This window comes from Dryobates pubescens, chromosome 8 (assembly GCF_014839835.1).
Source record: "Dryobates pubescens isolate bDryPub1 chromosome 8, bDryPub1.pri, whole genome shotgun sequence".
Lineage (NCBI taxonomy): Eukaryota > Metazoa > Chordata > Aves > Piciformes > Picidae > Dryobates > Dryobates pubescens.
In genome coordinates, this window is record NC_071619.1 from 24068895 (window position 1) to 24095512 (window position 26618).

The 26618-nt window shown below is 38.5% G+C and overlaps 1 protein-coding gene across 2 annotated transcripts in view; it reads left to right on the top strand.

Annotated features, from left to right (window-relative positions):
* The first annotated feature begins 207 nt into the window (after nucleotides 1-207).
* The window catches only part of RET (ret proto-oncogene), an 81371-nt gene continuing 54960 nt past the window's right edge, over nucleotides 208-26618 (top strand). For both annotated transcript variants that reach the window (XM_054163403.1, XM_054163404.1), the window contains exon 1: nucleotides 208-638. In XM_054163403.1, the coding sequence (XP_054019378.1) occupies nucleotides 593-638 (46 nt within the window). In that variant the 5' untranslated portion in view covers nucleotides 208-592. The remainder of the gene's footprint in view (nucleotides 639-26618) is intronic.

A 26618-nucleotide genomic window follows, 5' to 3' on the forward strand; every position in this document is an offset into this window, starting at 1 on the left:
CGTCCCGGCCCCCCGCACCTTGCCCGCGAGGATGCTCAGGGCGGAGCCGCGGCCGCGTCCCCTCCGCGGAGGCTCAGCAGGCGGGGCGGAGCAGGGGCTGCCCGACGGGCGGGGCGGCAAATGCGGGGCGGCTGAGGGCGGCCCCGAGCGGCCCGGGCAGCGCGGACCGGTGCGGAGGAGGGGCAGGGGGCTGGTCCCAGCCGGGCGGTGCCGCCGCTCGGGCAGTAGTGGGGGTTTGGCGGCAGACGCGGTGAAGCGGAGCTTCGCCTGTGACTTCAGCTTCTCCCCGCAGAGCCCGAGAGGTACTAGCACTGCTGAGGGAACGAGGGCGGTTTTTCACGGCTAGTGGCAGCGAAGAGGGACCCAGGAGGACCGACAGAAGGAGCCGGCGGAGAAGCATCCCGAGGTGGCATCCCGGTGCGGTCCGTCCCGTCCCTGCCTAGCTTGGCGCATCGTCTCGAGGCTAGCTGCCCCTTCCTGGGCTATGGGCCGGCCCGACTGAGACCCGCGGGAACCGGCCCGCATCTTGCCCGGAGTTGCGCAGAGCGCCCGCGGCCGAGGCGGGTCGGCAGGAACACGGACTTTGGGGAAGATGCCTTCGGCGGGGTGGACTGCGGGCGGGCTCCTCCTCTGCGGGGGTAAGTACTGCGGGATGTTCGCGGGACTTAGGTGAGCAGGGTGGTTGGGTCTGGCTCCAAAAATCTTTCCCAAAATACGAACAAGATATAAATAATCCCAATACTTTTTCTTTGCTCTTTAAGTTCTAAGTCAGAACAGATGTGAATTTCCTTGTTCTTTTGAATTTATGATGTGAAAGGGAAGAATACTCAATCATAGTCCTATTTTAAGTTTCTATAACCTTATTCCTTTTCTGTTATCTCTCTCCCAGAGCTTTTTACATCGTCAAACTAAGTGAGGTTTGGATTCATAAACCAAAATGACCGAAATATGAAAAGTTACTGGCTTGTAACTTAGATGGTGCTATCCACAGATGTCAAGTGTCTAAAGCAAATAGTAAATCCATTATGTCTCTTTCTTCCATATGTCTTTGTTTGCCAATGCATGTCTGTTTACATAAATAAATAAAAATTGCTGTTTACTAGAGAATGCAGTATAAACTCGAACAGCAAAAATGTATCTATGGAAAAAAACCCTCAAACCCAAACCACTGGGTAGTTCACTGCTTGGTATTAAGGAGAGTTAAGTGCAGTATTAATAATGTACTTGTGATTATCCATAAAATGTGCAACTTGTTCCTTCTCGTTATTGTTTCAAATGAATTGTACTAGTTCACACTATCTTAAACTACTCTGAATTGTGGAGATTATAAAACCTCTCTTATTTATTTAATTTTTGCTTACTATAATACGTTAAGTTGTTCTTACTCTTTCTCTTCCTGGTATGTTATTGTTAAGGCCCAGCCTTCATAAAAAAATTCGCTGGTACACAGACCTAGAATGTCTGGGAATAAAATATGTGGGATTTACTATGTCTACTATGTGTTAACACTTATTTTAAGAAAAAAGAAAAAAAGAATGACTCGTATCCCAAGTAATGTCACTGTCAGGAAGAATTAGCTATGCTTGTGCTGCTAATGGATGATCTATCATGCCTACTTTACTTTTATCTTTGGCAAATCCACTTTCTTTAATGTTTGTGGCAGAATTAGGAGAAATATAATTTACTTAAGTTCCTCAGTTTGAGGGGTATGTTTTCATTAGCCAAAATGAGTCACATGCATTTGGTTGAAAATTATTTTCAGTGATTTCCGATTAAGCTGGATGGATGAACTTGCTCCTTTCCATGCTGTCATGTCCCAGAATATTGTATGTACTGAAGTAGCTGGTGCTTGGAACTCCATATGCTTACTCATATGGGTGGTTTGTGTTTTTTTTTTTTCTTCTTGATCATTTCCCTATCAGTTGGACAGTCATTTGATTTTATCTTTAGAAGTATGTAAATTTATATCTATTTCACTCTGACAATCACAGATGGAAAGAGTTGTCTCTGTGTGCTCTTCCCACTCAAGATAGATATCTAAACCTTTTAAATATTGGACATAAGTAGCTGAGAATTAGTTTGAAATACTTTCTGCTATTAAATGTGGCCATAAATTGTTAACTCTTGGATCTGTCAATAGCTTGGAGGAGATATTACAGAAGTTAATTTGTGAGTAGGACAGACTGCCAAGTAGACTACGTTTATACTACTCACTTATGCTTATAATTGCAAATATTAATTTTGTTTATGCTCTCAGTTTTGACTGGGGAATTTAATAGTTGATTCTCGTTTTTCTAAAAGTATGGAGGGAAAAGTTGTATACACTCAGCATCATGCTTCAGGGTATTTTTATTCATAGTTATTTCAAGAAGTCTAGCGTATCAGCAACGTTGTATGGGTGTCTCTTGCTGCAGAAGCACTGTTTCACGTTGTTTAGATGTGTGACACCAATTCCTATTTATGTAATAAGAGCCGAGTTGACAGGAGGGGTAAGATGAATTGATACGTCTTGGCGGTATTGGCAAAATACTTGTGTTCAGAGAGTTCCAGTTTAGAAACAGAGCAACTTTTTATGTGATGCTGCAGTCCTTTGTCAGGAGGAGGAGCAGCACAGTAAAACTTCAGTGGGCTACATGGTAGGGAAAAGACAGATTCTTCAATGGTAACCATATAGTGCTCTTGATAGGTGTTGTGAAGGAATTGCTCTCACCTCTGAAGTAGAGTATTCCCACTCTTAATGTGCGCTTAACATGCAGTGATACCCTTGCACCCAACTCCTGTTGGTACATCACTGGTTTATTTAACTGTGAGGCTTTGGAAGGCTTAACACTGTAGTGGTTCTTAAGACGTGCTCACAACAAACCCAGAGTTTTTATCTAACTTGGAACAAGATTGCATTTTACTCAGATAGATTAATCAATCTGCTGAGCATGCTGTTAGGTAAAAGGATTATATATGGTTCTTTTATATTGTTAGGCTTCAAGAAGCACACTGGACCATTTGTTCTGAAGCAGAAAGGCTGCAGCCTTGCTGCTTTTGCATCATAAGCAATGTGTGAATCTGTGAGTCTCCTGCAGGCACTGGTACTAATGTGCTAGCAGCCTGGATATAGTGAAGATGAAAGATATGTAGTTGAGGATGCCCCTGCTTACTGTGGAGGGGGTTGGACTAGATGACCTTTGGAGGTGCTTTCCAACCCAGACCATTCTATGATTCTATAGAGTGTGCATGTGTATGTTTCAAAAGTTTACATCTTGTCAGTTGTAGGGTTCTCAGGGTGTCTAGTTGCACACTGCACTTCATTGTTTGGCGCTGGAGTTTTGATTCATATCTAAAAGCTCATTGATATAAAAGAAGGATCTTGTTCAGTTAAGTGTAGAAAGGAGTGCCTGTGGGAAAGACTTGGAGGGATTGTCTTGTCTGGAAAGTAATTTTTGTTATTAAAGGGAATGCTTTTGAAGAGATAATCTATTTTTGGTGAATAAAATGATGTTTGAAAGCACTACACTATGTATATTGTGTAAAATTAGAAGGGAAACCTACTTTTACATGGCAACAATAGAGATGCTACTTCAACAGATGTGCTCTTGAATACAGATTATTCAGACTTGATTTTATTGACTGTGATATGAAAGTACTGATGAATGTATTAGTTCTGATACTCATTTAAGTGCAATATGGGATTGATTCTTGCAGTGCATTTTCATGCTGCTAGTGTTCCTGTTCATGTTTTTCTTTGGCTACAATTTACAGTGAGCCTTGGCTCAATGCATGTATCCAGATCAAGGACAGACTGCAGAAACTGTGCAAATGTTGACATTCTTCTCCCCAAAGTTGAGATAGTCTGTGTAATATTTGCATTTTGTGATAGAAAGTGAATGTTTTCCCTAGCAATAGAACACCTATGTGATTCTACAAGAAAAAAGAAAAAGCTGCCTATGCACTGATATTTTTAGATAAAAACAGTGCTATCAGATCAGTGGAGCACAGACCATTGGCTTGAGTCAGGGACGAGGCTAAAGATTGACATGAATTTGTTTGTATGCCTGTGAGTTTTGGCAGTGATCTGGTCAGAAAATGTGCAATTTTATTTTTTTTTTTTTTTTTAGATTAAAGCCCTGATTGTAGGGCAAGGGGAATATGGGGAGAAGAGTGAGAGGGACTTTGTTAGGTCTTATGACTCTTCTTTGGAGAGGATCTAAGAGTTCTGTGAGGAAATTTCAAACCTTGCTGCTCTTTTATTTATTTATTTTTTTTTTCCTCTCCCTTCAAGAAAGAGTATTATTTATGACACTTTGGTTCTTTCCTGATTTAAGTTTCTCAGCATCTTAGGTACTGGCTCTTCCCCAGGTACCTCACAGCCTGCTGGTGGTGGCAACGTTTCCCGTCACTCTGGTCATCTACTTCTGCTGGCATGGACCGTGAAACTGCTGTTTCACTCACAGGACTGATTGTAAAGTTTATCCCAGCACTCCTGCTAATTTCTAGGGGAAGGTGTCTGGGCTCTTGTGGCTAGACTCTAAGCACAGTGTCTCTCCTCACACAATTCATATTCTTGGGTCCATCACCTTTCAGTTCCTTCACAAACAGAATTTTGCATTGAAGTTCACAACTTGCAGCATTTTCTGTTTCACAAAAAAGTAATAAAAAATTAACAACTCATTTTTAATAGTATCCATATTTATGTTATATTTAATCATCTTTACTACTTGTTTTTCTGTAGCGTCTGTCCCTCAGATGCTTGTATTTGCCTGTCTGCCTCCTCGGTGTATGTGTCAGGGCAATATGCAATATTAGCTTGATTAGTTCTGCTAGAGTCCTGGTCTTTGGCCTTATTCATAGATTTCGTTACTGTCATAAAGACAGCATAAAGGAAATTAATCTGAAGGTTACAAAAAGCTATCATTTCAATGCTAAAAAAACTCATTTGTGAGGCTTTGATTAACAGACAAGATTTCTGTTAGTATAAACAGTTTGTATCCCAGCATTGGTTCAGCATCTGAACACAAGGTGCACGTTCAGTAGCACGCTCACGTTACATTTTCCGTCAGTGTGTCCTACTATAGTCTTCTAATTTTTTTGTGTTTTTTTTTTTTTTTTTTCTGAAATGGCAGGCATGACTGATGAGAAAACACATATTTTGTTAATCTCTGCTTCTTACTCTGTCCCCTACTTTGGGCCCTGGGAAGAGGGAAAGGACTTTTTAGCTTGTTGCTGCACTTGCATTCTTGGCACCGCTGCTTAAGGCGGGTAATGATTCGTTCCAGTCTTTTTAGGATGTGAACTGAGGTAACTGATTTGAGGGAAACCAAATAGTAGCTCTCCCCTCAGTACTCATTTGGCAACTGTACTGTGTTATATGTACTGAATATTTAAAAGAGAGCTACTAACAGTAAATAAGGATTGTCCTGGGCTGGTATCTCCCCCATAATGCAAACTAACAAACACAAAATATGGAAAAATCCATGTTATAGGAGCTCCGCATTTTCTAGAGAGCCTTTTTGTGTAAAGAGTCCATCTGCAGTGAGGAGAGGGTTTGCTTTATTCTTACCTTGGCATCCTTCAGCTTTCTGGCAGAACTGAATGTAGTGCCAGCTTGTGATTGACTGGAATTGTCTCTTGGTTTTGAAATGTAACAAATCACCCGACACTTCTTACTGGATGCAAGTGTTTGTATTAGTAATATTCCAAAACTTGTAACACAGATGGTGATCCCCTACCAGAACAAGGTGTATGTTAGGAGTGTGGTCTTTCAGAATTGAGGCATGTTCATGGTGGAGACTGTTCTTTGCTCGTACTTTCTGCTGTAGTTTGGCAGGAGCAGATCTTAAAAATTCACCAAATTATTCAAAAGAAACTTTGGAATTATTTATTTTCCAGATGGTTTTGGTTGTTTTGTTTTTGTGGTTTTTTCTTTCTTCTTTTTTTTTTTTTTTTTTTTGGTACATTCTCTGTTACATTTTGGAAAGCAAAGTTGGGTTAGATCAGGATTCAAATTCAGGTAACAGCTGTGCTAGATTTTGTTCATTCTCTCACACTTCCTCTTAGTTTTCTGTAAAACACCACCATCAATTCCGTTCTTTTTTTGCATGTCGTATGCGTTGTTGGTTGTCTGTTACATAACTCCATACTGGAGCATACTGGAGCTCACACAAAGTGGGGAAAATAAACTGCAAAACTTCATAGAATGTCTGGAGTATTGATGCATCAATAAAAAAACAGCATGAAAGAAGCTGTAGGTAGCTGTAGAATACAATCTGTTCAGAGACTTTATTTTTACAATGGAATCTAGTCTTTTGTATATTGACCACTTCCACAGTGTTGTGACAAAATCATCATATGCCTTTTGACAAGTTTTTGTGTAGATATGTTGCTCATTAATAAGGTTATTAAGAAGTTCTTGCTAGTAAAATGGTAAACGTGTGAATAGCTAGATGAATTTTGCTCCTTTGGGAAATTAAGGTGGGTTTTTTATGACATATCTAAAGCCATCTCATTCTTCAGGTGTTTTGTCTTTTTTTCCCTCCGCATATTGGAGAACACAAAAGGAGTTTCCTTAAAGATTGTTTCATAAAAATTGCTGAATAGTTGTGGATTTCTAGCTCTTGAAATGGGGCCATAAACATACCAGGTGCTTTTTTGCCTAAAAAAAAAAATGCTCTGTAAATCTGTCAAAATGAAGACAATCATCAGCACTTCAGAGCTTAAGGGAAAATTTCAGTGATCACAGTTGAAAAAAATTTTGGAAATTTCACTGGGATAATAGTGCCAAAAAAGTTGTTTGAGTTGCTTTAGAAATTTGGCTAACTCAATCAGGTGATTGTAAAACAAAAATGGATATATTACTCCTAATGACTGTCTAATGGCTTTTCAGTCTATGCATTTGGAAAACTAATTAAATGTTATATTTCTCTGATGAAACAAAGTTGCTTGTGTTGCTGTAATGGGTGTTTTTTTAGTGTACATTATGGCTTACTTCTAAGTGAGACGAATTTCAATCTTGGATAATAAAATTAAATCTAGGGTTTTTTCCTGATTCAGAGACACAAAGTTTTCCAATATGGGCAATTCCATTATCTGCTCTTTTCATCTGTGAAATGGTGGAACACATATTACCATCAGCAGAGCAGAATTTTACATATTCCTGAAGCCCCTTAAAGTCTTGTTTTGCTACTGAATTAGAGCAGGCATCCAGCAGTCCAGTGCCTTCCAGAGATGTCTTGGAGATGAGACTTAAATCTCTTAGTGTCTTAAAGACAGAGAAGTTTCTCTGGTTTTGTGAAGAATAGATGTGTGGTTTTGAGTAGTTCTTTACCACACCATTCCTATGTCAAGAGCAAAGACTTTCAGATTGATTCCTAACAAGGATGTTTCAGAACAGCTCCCTTGAGAGAATACTTATACACTGATTGGCTTCTTCAGTTTTTTGACTTCTTTGGTGGCCTTCCATATTCTACTGTGTAAAAGTATTTCTGAGAAATGACAATGTAAGAAACATGAATGTTTTACAAAATGTTGGTGAGAAAGGATTTGATTCTTTGGGTTATCTTCTGCTTCCCCTACCATTGTGTTCCTCCAAAATTACCTGTCAGGTTGAAAGACCCTCTTTCTGTTGCTCTGTGTTTGGGAGGAAGATCAGTGTTCCTGCTGATTTGCGCAGAATGAACAGAGGAGACAAAGCATTTGGATTAACACAAGTAAAATGGAACATAAAGAACAGCTATGGCTTACTGAAATTTAGCCCATAACTGTAACCTATAGCTTTAAGCAGCTGGTGGATTGTGTAGGGCTGGTGGTTGTTGTTGTTTTGTTTATTTTATTATTTAATGAACTATGTCTGTTTTCATGGGAATATCCACTACATAATGATTATGTGCATTTATGACAGTCACCTCAAGGTAGGAGAGGATGTGTGCATTTAGGACTGCAGTCAGGCTTTCATACAGAAAGAATAAAAACAGACACTAAAAACTGACAGGAAAATCTTTCTAAATTATATTGACATTGCTTTGTGGTCGGCAAAACTGTAAGACAAAAGGGTTCGTGAAATCTAAATAACAGGGAGGGGAAAGGAGAGGATACAAAAATTCTCATGGGGAAAAGGCTTTACGTTTTGATTATACTAGTAAAAAGAGGAAGTTTATTTTCCAGGGTGGGGGGTGGTGGTGGTGGTGGGGTAGTGGGGGGGATGGGAGGAAGTATTAAAATTGTAATTGGGAGAATTGAGAGTAAGGGAACAAAAATGGGTTTGTGTAGAGGGCATTGGCTGTTTTGATATTGCCATGTGATATTACACTCTGGAAAGTTCTGACAAAACCTTTGGAGAAAGTGTTCAATGTACACTATTAACAACAATACACTGCTTTGGAACCTCTTTTAGGAAGAATATAATTTTGTAAAGCACTTTAGCAGAGCATCTCCTAAGTACTTAAGCTTGTGCTTAAGTTTATCCAATATCAGAAAAGCATTTTAGACTGGGACTGCTGAATCAAAGCCCTGTAAAGAATTGCATGGAAGTTCCCAAAGTTAAAATTGTGGCAACACATTCAGGTTCCAAATTTGCTTCTGGTACCCTTTGGTGTAACTTTCCCCATTCCTGGTGTGTACCTAGACTAACAATTGTAATGGCTCCAAAACGCAGGTTTTCCTGTTGTACAGCAAACATATTAAAGGTAAGTGTAAGATCTCAAACATCTTTTACTGCTTGCAAAGGTCTGGCTACTTCAGACGCAGCACGGTTTATACAGGAGCATAGGTGAGAGTACCTTGCACTGAGCTCCATGTTGCCTTGATTTACAGGATCTAGGCTACTGTGTTTAGAGCTAGTTTGGGTATCTTTGTCCTGCCTTGTTATACAGTCATATAATGGTTTGCGTTGGAAGGGACCTGCAGAGGTCATTTAGTCCAACACCCCTGCAATAAGCAGGGATGTCCTCCATTAGATCAGGTTGCCAAGAGCCCCATTGTGCCTGACCTTGCATACATCCAAGGATGGGGCCGCAACTACCTTCCTTCCAGTGTTCCACTACCCTCATGGTAAAGAACTTCCTTCTATTGTCCAAGCTAAATGTACTCTTCTCTAATTTCAAACCATTGCTCCTCATCCTATCATTACAGGCCTTTGTAAACACTCCCTTTCCAGCCTTCATGTAGGCCCCCTTCAGGTAGTGGAAGGCTACTGTTAGGTCTCCCCCGAGTTCTCCAGGCTGAACAACTTCAGGTCCATCAGCCTGTCCTTGTAAAATCTGCTTCTGGTTACTTTTTCAGTGTGACTAAACTACGTGTTTGAGGTTCTTTGCAGTGAAAGCATTGTGTGTATGTACATTTGTTTGTTTATTTGTTTAACTGGATAGTTTTACTGAATAGCTTTCTTAGTAGTCTGTCAACCTTCCCTGAGTTAGACTGGGTGAGGTCTGCCCTTAAATCTTTCTGCAGGTCTCTTGTTTCCTTGAACTGTAAACATTTGGCAGTGGTTTCCAAAACTCATCTATCTTGGACGCTTGGGCTGCTTCTAAACTCGGAGTTATGTGCTAGGTACCCCATTTGCATTTTGATTGTCATAGTGTATTTGGAAAGAAACACTGAAAGAAACATAAAGAAATTATGATCGCCTGTTACTGCATTTGAGCAATTATGAGTGGAGATTTCTTTAGTTGATCTTGTGGATATCATTGAAATAGAGAGCAGAGGAAGATGACTGCTGTACAATAGCTCATCCCAGAACCAATTATGAAACAAAAACAGTAATGGGAGTGTTTAAATTTTGGGTTTTAATGTATAAGTTTTAAAGTAATGAGGGAGGAACAGTGTGGCTGTAATAAAAATTTTATTGCACATTTCGATTCAGCGTTGCTGCCGTGCTCTGAATGAGAAAGCATTTGATACACTTTTATAGCTTTGATACACTTTTGCCATTGTGAAGTTAGAAGACTTGTCCCAAATTGCTTTGGTAAGAACCTTTGGGGTAGTGAAAGAGTCTCTAACATATTTTTTTCCAGATTCTTTTGTGTTTGGAAAACAAACAAAACCCCCAAATAAATAAAACCAAACCAGTGGGGAAAAACCCCACAAACAGTTAAAACTTAGTTCCTGTAAATTCAACAGCAAGCAGGATCATCTTAAGAGGGCAGTAGAATAGCCATAAAATCTCTGTAAAAAGAGAAGCATTTAAAAAAAATATTACTCTTTTTCTTATAATGTTAGAGGCATTTAAGTACACCTGTTACTGTTGGAGAAAGGGTCTTCAACTGTTTCTTAGATTTTAGTCTAATAAAATTTGAAATGAAAATTGGACCAAATTTTTCTGGTCAGCAAGTGGCTAAAGAAAGAAAGACAGACTAGAAAGCCCAAGGTTTTACTGTTTTGGCTTGGTATTTTTTTACATCCCCCACCTCTCAGTTTTGTTGTTGTTTGGTTGTTTTTTTGTTTGATAACTTTTTAGATCTAGCTGCCACAGACACTGATTTTTGTTTGTATTTTTATAATTTTCCCAATAATTTATTAAAGCCTTGCCTTCTGGCACCATGCAGTTAGGTGGTGCCACTTTATCAGAAACATTCTGTCTTTTGCCTCTCCACGGGACATCTTGGCATCATGGCATAGATATCCTAAGTGCCTGCAAATTAGAAAGCAAATTAAAAGAATCTATGCAAGTCTCTACTTTAGCCTTTCAGAATTTTTGTCTACAACTCAACTTCCAGGAGACCATAAGGGAAAGGCAGCATACTATTTAAGTGTAAGGTTGGCAATCACAAACTCAGTTGAGTTTGAATATAGGAGTTACATGTGTCAGAGTAGTAAAGAAACTGGTAAGAAGGTCTTCTACTTATCTTGTAAAATATTCTGTTGCTAGAAACATCCCTCTGACAAGAGAGCATTTAGTATTTTGTGTTTTTTTCCTGTTAAGCATTGGTGGTGGAGATAAGAAATGGAATCACACTAGAAGTCTATCTGGCCCAGTTGCCTATTTGGTGGTCATGCCTGGCAATATCCAATTCTGAATGGTTCATTTTGGCCTTCATAATTATTGGGATGCAAAGGATAATCTCAGAAAAATTTAGGAAAAGCTGGTTTTGAAGAAAAATGGTAATGATTGGCAATATTTATTACAAAGAGAAGACAACTGAGAAAGCAGAGAGTTCAAATTTTTGAATTTTATGCAGAAGGATTATAAAGATGGGCTTAAAGGTGAAAATGTAATGGTGGAGGCAAAACACATGGGGCTAATGTCATAGCAAATAATACTCAGGAAGCGTTTTGGTAATAGGGAGCTACAGGAATCTGTTGTCTGCAATCACTGTGGGATTTATGTCATTAGGAATATCTTAAGAGCAAGTAGGGCAGCAATACATTGATGTTGCTTATTTATAATTGGTCCTACCTTGGGTGGGTTAAATGACCTCTGTTCAAAACTTTTGATTTCATCTTACAGTCTTGTGCTTAGGGTGTAAGAAATGGGACAAATGTAGCTTTCATTTGTCTATGGAAGTTAATTCTTTGATCAATTGAGGCTCTTTAAGAGATGATGGTAACTTGAGTTGGTGGTCAGTGCAATTTGAGAGCCGATATAAAAATATTTATATTGTTAATCATCAACAGCTGAATAGACAGGACCTAGATGCCTCTGATGTCAAGACAAGCTTCTGGAGTTTCTGGCTTCCACAATATCCCCAGGGATATATTTGATATGTGGTAGTCTTTGTCTTTTTAAAAATCAAATTCTAATACCCGTAGTCAGTGTTCTCAAATCCCAGGCAGTGAGTTGGGGGACCTCACACTGACACCGAGCAGTTCCAATTAGGGGCTTGAAAAAGTCTATGTACATATGGCCTAACCTTGTCACCCAGAACAACAGAGAAAGTGCTGTTTTCTTCAGACAGGAAAGGAAATGCATTAGAGGGATAATATTTGTTCAGTTAGACACAGGATTTGAGAACCTATTTTCTTACAGAGTTAAACTGGTTTACAGTTTGGTAGACAGTTCTTATTAAATGAAAATTTAATGATAGCAGAAAGACCATGAAAAAAATCAGCACTGGGGTTATAACTCTACTGTCAGTGTTTTCCACCCTGTATCCTAAACAGCAATTGCCAGGACCACTTATCTGACTTGCTATTGAGAAATCTCCTCTAATATTCCCTTTTACCTATGCATTGCTTTGCCAGATTGTAGTATTTGAAGAGCTGCAGCTTGTACTTTTTCATTGTTGGTTCTGTTTCACAGTTAGTGTCTTTCAGTGCAATAATGCATTGATTGTAATTCTATAACAATTTCAAATTGAGCATTTATGTTCAAATGTGTTTGATGTAAAATGTGGTTTGGGGCATGAGCTACTTAACTGCTGTAGGTTGTCAATAATGGTCTCCTGGAAGGAACTGATAAAATATTTTACAAAATAAAAGTGTGGGGAGTATGGTGCAATCCTGTAATGTCACCCTATTTCCCATTCTGAGACTTCTGTTTACCCTGTGCCTGCCAGCACGGCCTAATGATAGGTTGTGTCCCATTCTGAATGCAAGATGGAGGCAGAAAGCACTATGAAGAGGGAAGACTATTCTTCCTCCTTTCTGAGGACTGAATTCAATCCCAGCTAGTCTTGATTTAAAGCAGAATTGTTACCTTGTCACTTTTTCTGGCATTTCGACAGAAACCTGCAAATGTATGGAACTGCCATTGAACATGAAATTGCACTGGGCTATGTGATTACCTTTCCAAATGTCCTGATAAAGAGTGCAGACACTGTGACAACATCTGTGATGTTTTTAGGTATGATTTTGTCTGGGAGGAATTTTTTGTTTGAATTTTCCATCCCCTACCATGTAGCTTTTGAATAGCTTGTGAGTACCATCAGTTTCACAATAGAATAAAAACCTTGAGCTTTAGCTCTTTTTTCATTAATTAAAAAGATAGTAAGGATCATTATTGTCATGGACTTGACTTGGAGGACCTGCAGAACACCTAATTTTTACTCTTAGCAGCTTTAGTTATGACTGCCCTTAGGTATCATTTGATAATAGACGCAGATACATGTATCATGGAGTATATTGGCTGAGCTGTTAACAATATTGAAGTTTTTTTATGCAAATACCTGCCTGTAACTTTTTTTAGTTGGAATTTCATAAATAGCTACTGTTGACCAGATCTCCAGAAGGTAGCCCTGCTCAAAATAAGCTTAAAAAAAAATTGTCAGTGAGAGAAGAAATTAAAAGCAAGTAAACAATAACCAAAAAGCCTCTACACAACCAAACAACAATAAAAAGTCCCAACCATGCTAATTTGGATACTACATTCCATCATTTATGCCCTTCTAACATGCTTGGGGAAACCACAGCAAAGTTGGTGTTAAAATGTCTGTTTCTTTTCTGTTTCTAATGTCAGATCTACTTTAGGAGAGAAACTGACCTAAATGTGGGGGAAATCAGGAAACCATCAATGCAGAAAGTTGTGTCAAAAGCAGACTGAGCAATATTTTCATATAATTATTTGTTTGTGTGTTTAATGGGGTCATAGTCCTTTCTAGCATTGGTTAATGAAGATTGTTTGGAGTTTTTTCACCCTAGATTTTAGGTAACCTGTAGACTATTAAAACAAGAATGAAATTGCCACTGTTATTAATAGCAGGTTTTTATTCTTTTAATGATTCTGGAGAGCATGTTGAGAGTATTTTCAATACCATGTACTGCAGTAACTTTTTTCAACATCAAATAGTGAAGTCAGTTTGGTGACCACAACCACAGTTTGCAAATTAATTTGGAGTAAAAGCTATAAGGGGAGGGATTGCCCCATTTATCTCAATGGGGCATTAACACCGAAGTCTTAAAAAGTTGTTGAAATGTGGTCATTGGCAGCTGTCTCATTGCTGATCATTGTAGTAGAGCTGTTTAGATAAACAGGCTACTCATTTGAATGATTATGGGAAACATGATTATGGGCCTGTAGCATGGCAGAATGATCATTGCCAGAGTTGGATGAATATTTGACAGAGTCTTCAAGCCCTTTCAAAGACAATGGAGTAAGATGCAGAAATTTTGCAATGGCTCTTTGTTTTCAATATCTATGGTTGTTTTTCAGTAACAAGATATTGTATGGTAATATATGAAGTGGGAGGTTGCAGATTTGCCAGAAAATGAGTGTACTAGAAAGTAAATATGCTACATGAACTGTTTTCCTGTGGGGTAGGGAGATTGGTTTTGTGTGGGAAAAAAAGTCAGTTTAATGGTGGAAGCATAACAAAAAAAAAGTCAAAGCCAACAAAAACTTCTGTCAAATGACTTGAGGGCATTTATTTGCTGCTGTTCTTATGGCCTGAAAGCATGTTTGAAAACAAGTTCAGAATACAGCCTTTTCCTAACTGCTGAAGGTTTGTCTGATCTTTCTGCAGCTGTCAGGTTACTTAGTTTGTTTAAATAGGAAATCTGTATAGTAAGGACTAATTTGTTTGATCCATAAGGTAAGGATTTTCTCTTCATGCACTAAGGCCTGTTAGATCTGGTCCAGGACAGTTCTGGGCACTGATGTCATACTTTACATATAATATTTTAGCAACAGTTGATAAATACCTATTCCTATCATCAAAGCTGAATACATTTGTCAAGTGAAAAAGTGAGAAACTACTGTTTCTCATCATTCTGTCTCATCTCCCAGCAGTTGTGCTATTAAGCCCTGCCTTCCCTCATGCTTGGTATGCAGAATGAATGAGACTGTTATACTATGACTTCTGGTTTTATAGTTAACTGGGCTTTGAAATTGTCTCCTAAATCATCCTTGCCAATAGCATTAACTACTCCTTTGCTGGTAGTTGGAGATTATTCTACAGTAAGTTAAAGTGTAACTCATCTTCTTTTGTGATGACAGGAAACATGGAGGGATGTAAAAGATAACAGCTAATTCAAAGCAGATCACTCTGCTTCTGGAAATCCATCAACTGTGTTCAAGCACAGATATGAAATTTTGCAGCAAACTTTGAAAGCTCTTTGCCTTTAGCTGCTTCAGTAAATTGCTACTCGGGGAGGATGATGCAGATGCCCTTCAATTATAAGGCCTTTCATTATGAGGGGGTGAGTTGCACATTAGCCTGACATTCAGAAGCCCAAAACACCACTGTGTTTTGCTGCTTCAGAAAAGGTAAACGAGAGATGCAAAGTAGGTAAATGATGTGGTATTGGAGTCTTTATCCTTCCTTCTCCTTTTGCAGAAACAAACCCCTGAAAATACATCATTTAAAAATGTACTCATGCAGAGATGAGTCATCCCAGCTGTACAGCTGGACCAGGTGGTGAGGTGGCAGGGGCAGGTGGAGTGGCGACACAGCAGGTGAATTGATCCTTGAGTAAACACTTGTGTTTGCCTTTTCAAATTCACATTTTAACAGCTGCAACAAGAGAACGAGAAAGTCTAATGTAATAACAACCCACAGAAGGATATTTCAGAGGGTTTTTTTTTTTTAGAAACAAGCTGTATCCAGCTCTCTTCATATGTCAGTTCTATCCATACTTTCTCGTTCATCACCTGGGTTGCTTCCGAGAGGCAAAAGTCAGTTCTTTTGACAAGCAGATTGTTGCTGCTGTCATTAGCTGCTTCAGAGAAATGATGTTACTTACCGTGGACATGGGATGGGATCATGGAAGAATTCCTGTTAAGTTTTCCTCAGTCTGTACCAAGAGCATTACTCCTTGATATACTGTATTTTCTTCTGGAGCAAGTCATCTTGTAAGCCCTTGAGCAAGCAAATGAAAAGTCAGGATAAGACTGCTTGCTCCTGGGGAAACTGGACATTGAAAAGAGTGGTTTAAGACTGGAGCAATCTACTCTTTAAATGAGCAAAAAAAGAAAAAAAAAAAAGAGTTAGAAAACAGTGTCCCAAGAAAAATTTTAAAACACCCACCTGTTCTGAGAGGCTCTGTTTGAGGATGGGGCAAAGATTAGATTTGTCTCTTTCATACTTAAAGATTAAGAGTGGCTGTAAGTAATTTACTTATGCAGCACTTAGATATGACAGGCTCAAACAGTAGAAAAAATTCTGAAGTGGATTGTTTTTGCTAGGCTATGTGTATAATTACTTTCAGCTCTTGATATGTATGATGCACCATGAACGGGGCTGGATTTATTAGAAAACTGCTAAATCCATGTGTCACAAGCTTTCTTAATGATTGTTGTACATCACTCCATGAAAAAGTGAGAAGTGTGGTAACTTGTGTGTGTGAAAATATTGACATACATTTTAACATGTTATACATCTCTCTGTATAAGCTGTGTCAAAGAGAAATAAAGCAAATAGCATTATTCCTCCATAGTCATTGTAAAGCAGAGCAAGAGTTGCCTTTTAAAAGTGGTCTTTATTTCTATGCTACCACATGCAAAAGAGATTTATTGAAAATAGGGGAAAAACCCACACTAATGAAATAAACACATTTACAGGGAAAACCATTATCACAACATAGCTACACCATTTAACGCTTCATGGAAAACAATGTAATATGCTAGGAAGTCTGCTTTTATTTTCCAGTATTTCTTTACAAGTTAATCAACAGTGTGCCTGATAAAATTAATGTTGTTACAATAGATGTAGCTCCTTTACAACTAAATTTTACTAAATGAATTACTTTCTTTCACTTACTTCTTACGTAGTCAATATGTTACTTGAGAATCAAGTAGTTCTTTGATGCAGTGTTTAATAGGGGAGAAAAAAACAACCACCACCAAACAAAAAACCCACCCAAAAAACAAGCTTGTAGGAAATAAGATAGTCACCCAGCAGAGAGAGTTTAAGTTTTGTCCAGACATTATGATAAGCTCTGCTACCTTCAGAGGGTTTGGGTCAATCCATAATACTCACTTTCTTAAAAAAAAAAATGTTTAAGCTTAAAGGTCCCTGAATGTTTGCATCCACAAACTACTTATCTGTGATAAAGCACAGAAGGATATTTTGACAAAGTTAGTTACTGTTTGAAACATTTGTAACTGTTTAATAAAATAAGTAATCAGTATATTTTTGTTGCAAAGATGCATTTGTGTTTTTTCCAGATAGTACACTTGCATGCTTCTGACTTGTTGTATGGTTCAGGCATTTTTTATTGGCAGCTTTCATGATTTATGGCTTGCTGAGTGACATTTTATTCCCTATTCAAGGTAGTAACAGTTCAGATTCTTCAATTAATCACTTTTATAAGTAAAACCAGTGCACTGGATATTTATGGAGCAAATTTCAGGCCAGGGTGTTTGAGATAGTCAGCTGACCAAGAAAACCATATAGACAAGCACAGCCTCTGGTGTGTATAGATATATATGAGCCAGAGAAGATTAAAGGAGGCTGTAGCTGTAATGTCTAGACTAGCATTTGTGACTTCTAATACATTGCTAATATGGATCTGTATTCGCCAACAGAGGTGTTCAAGAGGATTTTAAGGTCTGCTATGAATTTTGCCTTTGTAATGGAATTGAAATAACTATGGATAAGATCAAGCTTTGTGAATTTTAGCTGCAAAACTCTCATTAAGTTCAATTTCACCTTTTTTGTTGGTTTTGAGACCCTGTCAATTTAATTTGGCATGCAGAGAGCAGGAAGTTTGTTGAGGAAATAAGAGTTTTAGAAACCGTGATTGCTTTTATAGACCCATGGTATGTAACTTGGCAGGACAAGTGTCTATGCCCAAAAACACTGTAGTTCATATCGCTGTGTTCATGATTAGATTTCATTTCTAAATAAAAACATTAAGTGTGGTTTAGAGAAAACACTGCAATGTTAGATGATTAGCAGTAGAATGAAAAGATGTGCTCTTACTGGAAATGAAATGCTTTCCTTTAATTTTAAAGCATACAGTGATGAATAGGATGCTGGTAATGTGCATTTTTCACTCTTAGAAGCAGAGGAACACTTAAGAGCCACATGAATATAAATGCCTTAAAAAGAAAACTAGTATCTGAAGGGAGGTTTGTTCATATTGTGAAAAATAATAAAAACGTGAATGAACACATTATTGTCAGAGCTTTTGCATATCAGAATTCTTTATGTGGAAAAGAATAGCCTACATGATCTCATGGGATTCTGGCTGCTGAAAGGGTGTTGCACTGGCTTGTCAAGAAGTGCTTGACAGGCTGCAGAGGACAAAATGTCAGATGAGGAGTTAGGAAAAATGGTTTGCTTGTCACTTCGGTTCCTGGCCAAATCCCTTCCATTTCACTCTTTATTTTCTCCTCCAATTTATGGTGATAGAGATCCAGTATTGTAAAAGCTCTTTGTGGTCTGTGAATGGAAAAGTACTCTTAGCTCTAGTAACTAAACAGTGGAATTTTCTTGGTTTCAAGCATTACTGTAAATTTTTAACTGTTTCAGTATATAGCTTAGTGAAGAAACACTCTGTTTGTTTCTCTTACAGAGACTTTTTTTTCAATTTCATTACATGAGACACTGCAACATCATGGAAATGGTGGGGAAAAGATAAAGGCTGAGTATTTCTTCCATTCAGAAGAATCAGGCAGTACTTGTCCCTGTTGCAATATGATGCTTGTTTAAAGGCAGAATTCCAAATACATTTGTTGGATTTTCTCCTGAAACATGCCTCTAAGAGGGATGTGTATAACTTAGAGAGCTAAGCATGCTGCAGTCTGGTTTGCTGCTGATGTGCATACATAATTTCCACCGACAGTAATGGGAGTTACATGTGTATGGAAAGCACAACAGACCCTTGGTCAAATAATAAAAGGTAGTGTAAAGACAGTGTGAAAGTAGGGATTGGGAGGGTGACCTTTTGAGTGTGTGTTTGGTGTTGTTTTTTTTTATTTAAACTTGCCTTCTCTTATATTTATCCTCACTACATTTATGTTAGCTTAATATTATTTTTGTAGATTCACTCCTGATATTTTTTTTTTGATGGCATGAGAAGTAACATAAGATCCACGTGGAACAGGTAAACAGAAGATGACTTAAATGTACTTACTCTAAAGAAAGGAAACTGAAGAGGGTGGAAAAGGTTTCCCCTTACCTGCTCCCAAAAGAATTAGAAGCTTTCCCAGGTAATGGCTGTGCAGTAGAAGAGTCTGACATACCCATGTGCTGCTAAATATCTTTTGCACAGTAGCAAATAGCAGTGCTGATTCTGTACTGCCAAGGCCCAGCATGCAGGTGCCCTTGCCACGGTACTGGTGGGGCTGCTCAGAGCTCCTGTGCACTGGAGTTACTGACATCGGTGTATGGCTCAGGGACCACAGGGAAGAGTTGGAGCATCCTCAGGCATCACAGTGCCCCAGCACTGGGCTTTATGCCTTGCTTCTGACCAGGGCATTGCTCTGTTTATATAAGTCACATATGAAACAAAGATTCTTGTTGGCACGATGAACCAGCAGTCCTGAATCCCAGTGGCACCAAGCAGCCGAAACATATAACTGTCCAGCATATTTATTGGGAACTTAACTGTCCTTTGCACAATGTATGTTATTTCAAACTCTGAAAGCAAACAACATACCTGTTTTGGACGTGTGTCAGGATTTTCCTTGAGCTTCAGCTGAGAGGGAAGAAGCAAATTCCTCGATAGTTAGACCTGGCAATCTGTAGTCTATGCCTTAATTAAATTCTCTGCAACCAGTACGTTTTCTTTGTTAATCAACAGGCCTTTCTTCTCAGAAGAAACTAACCGTGAGGAGTGTAAGAAAGGATAAAACTGTTGAGAAATCTAAATGCTGCACAAAAGGTATAAAAATAAAATTGTCCTTTTTCAAAATAGCTGAACCTCACGTCATATTAAAAAAAGGAGTGCTAGAATATGTTCTCCTAACAAACCTCAGCAAAACCTCTAAAAATAACTACGCAGATATATTCTAAGTTGATTAGCAGTAATTGAACTGACTTAATGTAGTTGGATGATGTCATGTATAATATTCCTCTAAAGTAATTTCTGTAGACAAGCCATTTGAAGTCCTCTTGCAGCCAACATAAACATCTTCGTGTTGCTAAACTGAGCACTGAGACTAAAGCGCTCAGCGGGAGTGCTCTGACATCTGACTGCTTTATCTTGTTTCTTTGAGCTACTGTGGTTTGTGTGTTAGAAGCAGCTTTGCAATGACAAATATCTTACCCTTGTTTTACTGAAAATGTGGAAACTATATAGTTCTGTAACAATTTAGATGTGTTAGTTCTAGAGTAATAATAGAGTAATATATGATAAAGATGGAAAGGACCTTTGTAACTGCCTGTTTTCAAAGTTTCCCTGAAGTATGCATTTCCAGTGTTCTGTCCAACTTGGTTCAATGTGTTCCAGGCAATGGGGACTGTTCCGTGGCCTAATTCATCTCAGTAGAAGGAAGCTTGGAAAATGATTTTCCTTCATTTTGGTCTTGTATTTTTGCAGCCTTTAAAAGCTTGTAGTTGATTAATGCAGGTGGTATCTCCTTCCCAAATCTTTGTAGCTTGGATTGTTTTTGTGACAATGGGTTTTTAGGGTTAAGGTTAGTGTGTATTTATTTTTGTTTGGTTTCTGAGGGCTGAGACATCCATAATAAGTATTCAGAGTATGATACAGGGTGTAAATGTAGTTTCTACAGAAAGAACTGTCTGTGTCCTTGCTCAGATTTTTCCATTCACTGACCTAGGCTGTGGTCATTTAGAAGTGCCTAGAAGTTTTCTTCATCAGCTTTCTCTTATTGATGGTCGTCTCCTTTGTGCCACAGGGTAGTGGGACATCAGTCATTCTTGGGCACTTTTTGACTGAGATACTAGTATATCAATTACTGATTATTTGTTTTCCTGATACAATTGAGAAATTCAACTGAGATTTGCAGCTCTTCCCCTGCTCTTTACCACTAAATGTCAGGAGCAAGACCTTGTGGGAAAATGTCAGAATTTTGCTGATAAATTTCTGAAACCATAAATTATTTCCTTTTTTTCCATATTTTTTTTTTCAGAATAGTTGCTCAGTGATTCAGTAAAGCACTTGTGTGCAAATCCTATCAGAAGTTTGCACTAACCTCCCAAAACTGTCAAAGTGCCAAAGGCATTGTTGTTAACAATGCTTCCCTTAATCAAGAGGCCTGGCAAGGCCAGGACCATAGCTTCTGTTCCTGTATTATTAAACATCAACAGCTAATAGTGTGCTTAGTACTAGTTGATTCTTTAAATGATAGCTGACTGGGGGAGAACACATCCTGTAGACAAGGGGAAGCATCATTCACTTCCTTTTGAATACTGACATTGGGGAGCATGCTTTAGCATGCCTGTGTTCCCCCCTTTCACTGTTAGCCTTTGAGATTTCCACTTTCACTCATACGTTGTTTTGCCAATGGTCCTGAATAGCCTGGCCAAAGCATTTAGGAGTTCAGTTTTCCCAGAGGGCTTGTGACATGTTTTCCTGGCGGAGCACCGACCTAACTGGCTGAACTGGGCATCCTTTTCAAAAAGTCTGTTCTCTGTGCAGTTAACTGTCAGTTGTGACCTTCTGCAGAATCATACCCATGTCCTGCAGCTTGGAGAGTTGCTGGTGAAAGCTATTGTCTTCCTAGGAGTGGAATGCCAGCAGGACAAGGACTAACAGCTTTTGGAGTCTTCCTGTCTCTTAAAGACAAGTCTTAGTCATTCAAATCAGAATTGAACCTAGAGTGTTCTCAGAGGGGCTGACAATGCCATTTTTATGTGCAACAGTGCACTCTCTATTCATCAAGGAAATGACCACAGAAATGTGTACCCAGCTGTCTCTGTATCAGTAGCATCTATGCATAGCAGCTGCTGATGTTTGTGAGAATCATTTCCTATCAGACCCTTCTTATTTTGGTGGATAAGTATAAAAAAAAAAAAAAGTAGTCAAATTCTTGGAACTCAAGGATACCTAAGAGCCAAATTAAAAACCATTTCAGTAATATCACTGTTGCATTGCCTTAATCCATTATGCTTAAGACAGCACTGAATGACTTCTTCTACACAAGAGGGAACTGTGGAGTATGCCCTGCAGTCCTTATCCTTGAGTAGTCCTATGGCAGTCTTGGTCTTAGGTCACTTAGACCAGAGGAGCCTTTGCGGCCCCACAGCACCCTGCAGACCTCAGGTTACTTCCATGTGCTGTGTGAGACGGCACACACATCTCCAGCTGCACGGGAGACACCTGCAGCACTCATTGCGGTTTGTGCCTTGGCCCTTAGCTGATAACATCTGTGCAGTCTTGCTCTAATACTTTGATTTCTTTGTATTATTGTTTTAAAATCTTTGTATCTGCTTTCATAAAGAGAGTTGTTTAAAAAAATGTTTTTTGGTACAGTTCTACAAGAATCATGGCAAAAGAAAATGTGATACTGTGGCCAAGGTTGTATTATTTGTTAGACCCCAGCTAAATTAGGTGCCACTGACAAAGCAGGGTGTGTGGTTTTGGCCCCCTGGGTCCACTGGTATGTAGCGTATTATGACTGTCAGTGCAAAGCACTCAGAGGGAGGAATTTTGTATTTGCATCATAACCCTCCTTACTACTTCCAGCTTATTTTTGCAAAGGAAATGATATCCTCAAAGTCACAAATTGTAGATGGATTAGGTCTGTACTGAAGACACATCTGTGTTAAATATTTTTACCTGATGGACATAATTTTGCAAGCAAAACCTATTTCGGTATGGTCCTTAACCTTTCTGTGCCCCAGTTATCCTGGTGTGAAATGGGGATAAGGTTCTCGACAACTCAAGGAGTAAGTGGGAATACATTAAAACATGTTGAGAACTACAGTGATGGGGAGGGATTCTGTAACAAGATACTCTTTATGTTTTTAAGGGTTTGGGAATACTAATCCACGCATCAACCACACTGTGATTTGTGTTCGTTCTATAAAAACCTTCAACAGACAAGAAACTTTCTGCATCTTAGAATAACTTAGAGCTGTTACAGATCTGCATGTTCAAACTGCCATGTGCTTTTCTGATTGGGCAAGTAAATATTTATCAACTTAGTGTTGGAAATGTCTTATTGTGTCCTAAGTCAGATGCTGTGAAAAGAGCATGAGGTCTGTTGAAAGGGATGAAAGAAACACATATGAATGCATAAACAAACTTGACTACTGTTCATACGTTATTAAACCATGGGAGTGCGCATCCAGACAGCATGAGCACTGTTGGATCATTTTATGCTGTTGGTGTTTGGGCAGGAGGAAATGTGGACTGCCAGACCTTGGACAGTGAGATTCTTTGTGGATATTTTGGTCCTCAGAATGGCAGTATCCCATCAGATGCTTGTCAGAAACCTTTTTTTTTTTCACTAACCTTAAGTCCATCTTTCAATGACTGTTACTTCTTTGAGAACAGAATTAGCATACTGAATACTTACAGAGGATTCTTGGGACAAGAACAACATCTAAGCTCAGATTTGCCTTTTTTTCTTTATCTACTTGACAATGTACATAACAAAAGGAAACTGAAATGATCTACCCAACAATACGAGGTGAGCCAGGAGGCCACTCTAAGTGGGTGTTTTTCAACCAGTTGTTAGAGCTCCCAGTTCAGGCTTTGCTTCTCAAGCTATTGAAACCTTTTCAGTTAGATCAGTGACATGGAACAGTGATCAGTGCAGCAGGCTTCTCATTTTGTGGTTTGCTGACAGGAGGTAGACTTCGTTTATTTCAAAGTGTCGACACTGAATGGCTAGGCTTTCACCCTACATCCGTGTCAGCTATGTATTAGTAGATACACTAATTTTCTAAGGTGTCTAGGTTGATATTGGAATGTCTCCAATGCACTTTGCATAACTCGACAGAAATTCTAATGAACTATTAATTTACTTTGACCCTTCTGCCCCCCAAAATATCTAAGCAATAGCAACAAATTATCGTAATAGTTCAGTTTTGCTGTTGGTAGGTTTTGTTGTTGTATTTTGGCAATTTCCCCCAAACTCTGTGAAAAGCTGTAGCAGTTGTCCTAACATGAAAAATGGGCAAATTTGTAATCATTACAAATTTAGTTCAGAGATTCAAACCTAACAAAGGGGAAGAGTTTAGCAGTATGCTTCCCACATTTTAATAATATATAGGAAAACACAGAATAATTGAGGAACAGTTATGCTGAGTAGTATATACTCACATGACACAGAGACAGTGTTCTATTTAAGCATACTAATTGATGCTTTGTGTTTGGCCACCTAACTGTAGAACAATATATTTTGTATGATACTCTGCTAAAAAAGCAGTCTTTGCCCTCACCTGAAAGTTTTAAGAAAAGCAAACAAGTTGATTGAGTAGAATAGCAAGCAGACTATGGCACTTGCCTGCTCAGTCTGGTGTTGTGGTATCAGTGAAGATTGATTTAATGGTGTTTTCCTCATAAGAAGTTTTCAGGGAAGCAATTTCCCATTTTTTCCTAGTGTGTTGTCCAGGAAAACAGGAATGAATTCTGTTCAAGTTATTGGAAAAACCATGGCTGTTCTCCTCCTGGAAAGAATAATGGTAAATTTCATTGGGACATCTGTTTAGTTATTTGGAAAAAAAAAAAAAGCATGAGTTTATGTATTTTTTTTTTTTAAGTGGTTGTTTAAAATATTATTTGATTGAAAATAAATATTTGAGATTTTAATTAAAGGTATATCCAGAGCTTTTCTGGGTGCACATGTCTACACACATGCAGGGTAATAAAAGGTCATTGTTGTCTTATTTAGCCAATCTTTTTGACACAGTTAATTCTATTTATGGGAGAATAAATAGAGAAAAAATGTAACAATAAATCAAACTTTATTATGGTTAATGTCTTAAACATTGGAAGTCATCTGGAATCTGTGATCAAATTACCAATCCACTATTATAATTATTTTAAGCACCTATTTGCTGTTTCCATGTAAGTAATGATGAGCAGTAGGAATCATTACTTTACTTAGCACGTTTGTTAGCAATTTTTCCTTTCACTGGGACTCAAAAAATTGAAAGCAGGAGGGGAGAAGTTGAGTGTCTGGAGGTAATGCTGACTGGGATTAAGTTAATATTTCCACCTGGAATGTTACAAGGAATGAAGTAGAGGCCCAAATGTATGTAAATATGTCCTTTTTTAAGGCTGAAGCAAAAGAGGGGTTAAGATTTTTCATGTCTTTCTCTCTCCTGAGCTGTGGTAATTTCATGAAATTGCTCTGCAGCTGATCTGGGCAGGAAATCAAAGTCTGATCCAGATCTGTAACTCTGAGAGCTAATTTGTATATATGGAACTTGGTATCACCTCTTCACTCATTCCAATTTTTTTTAATTATCTTTTTTAGCTGACTTGTAATTTTGGAAGCTTGTTCCCACTAGTTTGCTAATCTGCCTCTGTCTCTTGCCTTTACCAGATTTATGTAGCAAATTATGCTCAATATAAAAATAGATTAAATATTTGATATATTGTAAATTTCACAGGATATGACCAGTCACAATAACTTTCAGATGCTTAGAACATGTTTTCAAAAACTACTTTTTTGTAGTCATTGTTATTAGTCTGCACTATAGATAAATTGTTGGAAACTGTAAGAATGCAGTCAACCTACTGAATTCCTCCTTAGATGTTTGCTGAATGCCTCTACTTCAAGGTGAGAAGGGTGTGCATTAGCTGTGTAGCCTGACTTGAGCAGCCTGTGGCTGCAGTTTCTGTGAAGGCATTTCTGCTTTTCAAGGTTTCTTGCTATGGTGGGATTTCTTTTAGAAGCACAACGAGCTTAGATAGTAAAAAAGTCATGATAGAGAACTTGTGTTACATCCAGATAGGATTTTCCATTGTAATCTTTGTGCTAAAAATTTTACTTCTGTTTCCCCAGCTTTGTGCACTTTACAGTTGGATGTGCTTAATCTTGCTTTACTGGTTTCCAGTATCTTGTTTTGTCTTTCTAATGGTTTCTGTTGAGTTATCCATTAATACTTCTTCAACATAAAAGCACATTCATGGTTTTTCCAGTGCATGTTGTGTTTCCTCCATGTGCTATTTTGTAGGGATGCAAATGGGCTGTAGAGAATTTGTGTTTTGTCTGTCGTTTGAAGTACAAGAGCTGTAGTTCTTTCATTAGGAGCATGATGCTTAGGGTTGCAGATTAACCAGCTGCACTGCCTGCATTCATGTGGTCACAACCTTCCAAATTTACTCCATCAGGAGGGGAAGAATTAATTATAGTCTTAATTGACTGTTTCCTTGGATGTAAGCAGGAAGGAACTGCTAGGAGGCAAAGTGATTAACCAGTTAAGCTAGCTACATCAATCAAATGTGCAAGAAAGTTCATCATCCCAAAGGCAGAGTAAAGTAATGTCAAAATACAAAAGCCATCAGGTCTTTCATTGTGGTTTTGCTGTGTTTTTTTCCTGTGAGTTTTCAGAGAAGTTGCAAAAATAAAGTAAAAACACATAGAACTGACTCAGTTTGTGCTCCACAATCTGAGTTATGGAACAGATAATGCAGCCATCTTGCATGTAGTCCTCATTAAAAGACCTTAGCATGCATGATCAACTCAGGATACTTTGGCTTATTGCAGCAGACTGGTTTGTGAAGAGCAGCTTTTAAAGATCTAGGTTGTCCATACGTTTTTGCTGGGCAGAGCCAACTTAAGCACAGGTCGCTCCTTTTTTCATGCACAGTTCTGCCATGGCTTGGCACAGCTGAGGAGGTGGTGTAGGAGAGGAAAAGATGAAATGTGTGTGAGAACTGCTTTTGCTGATATT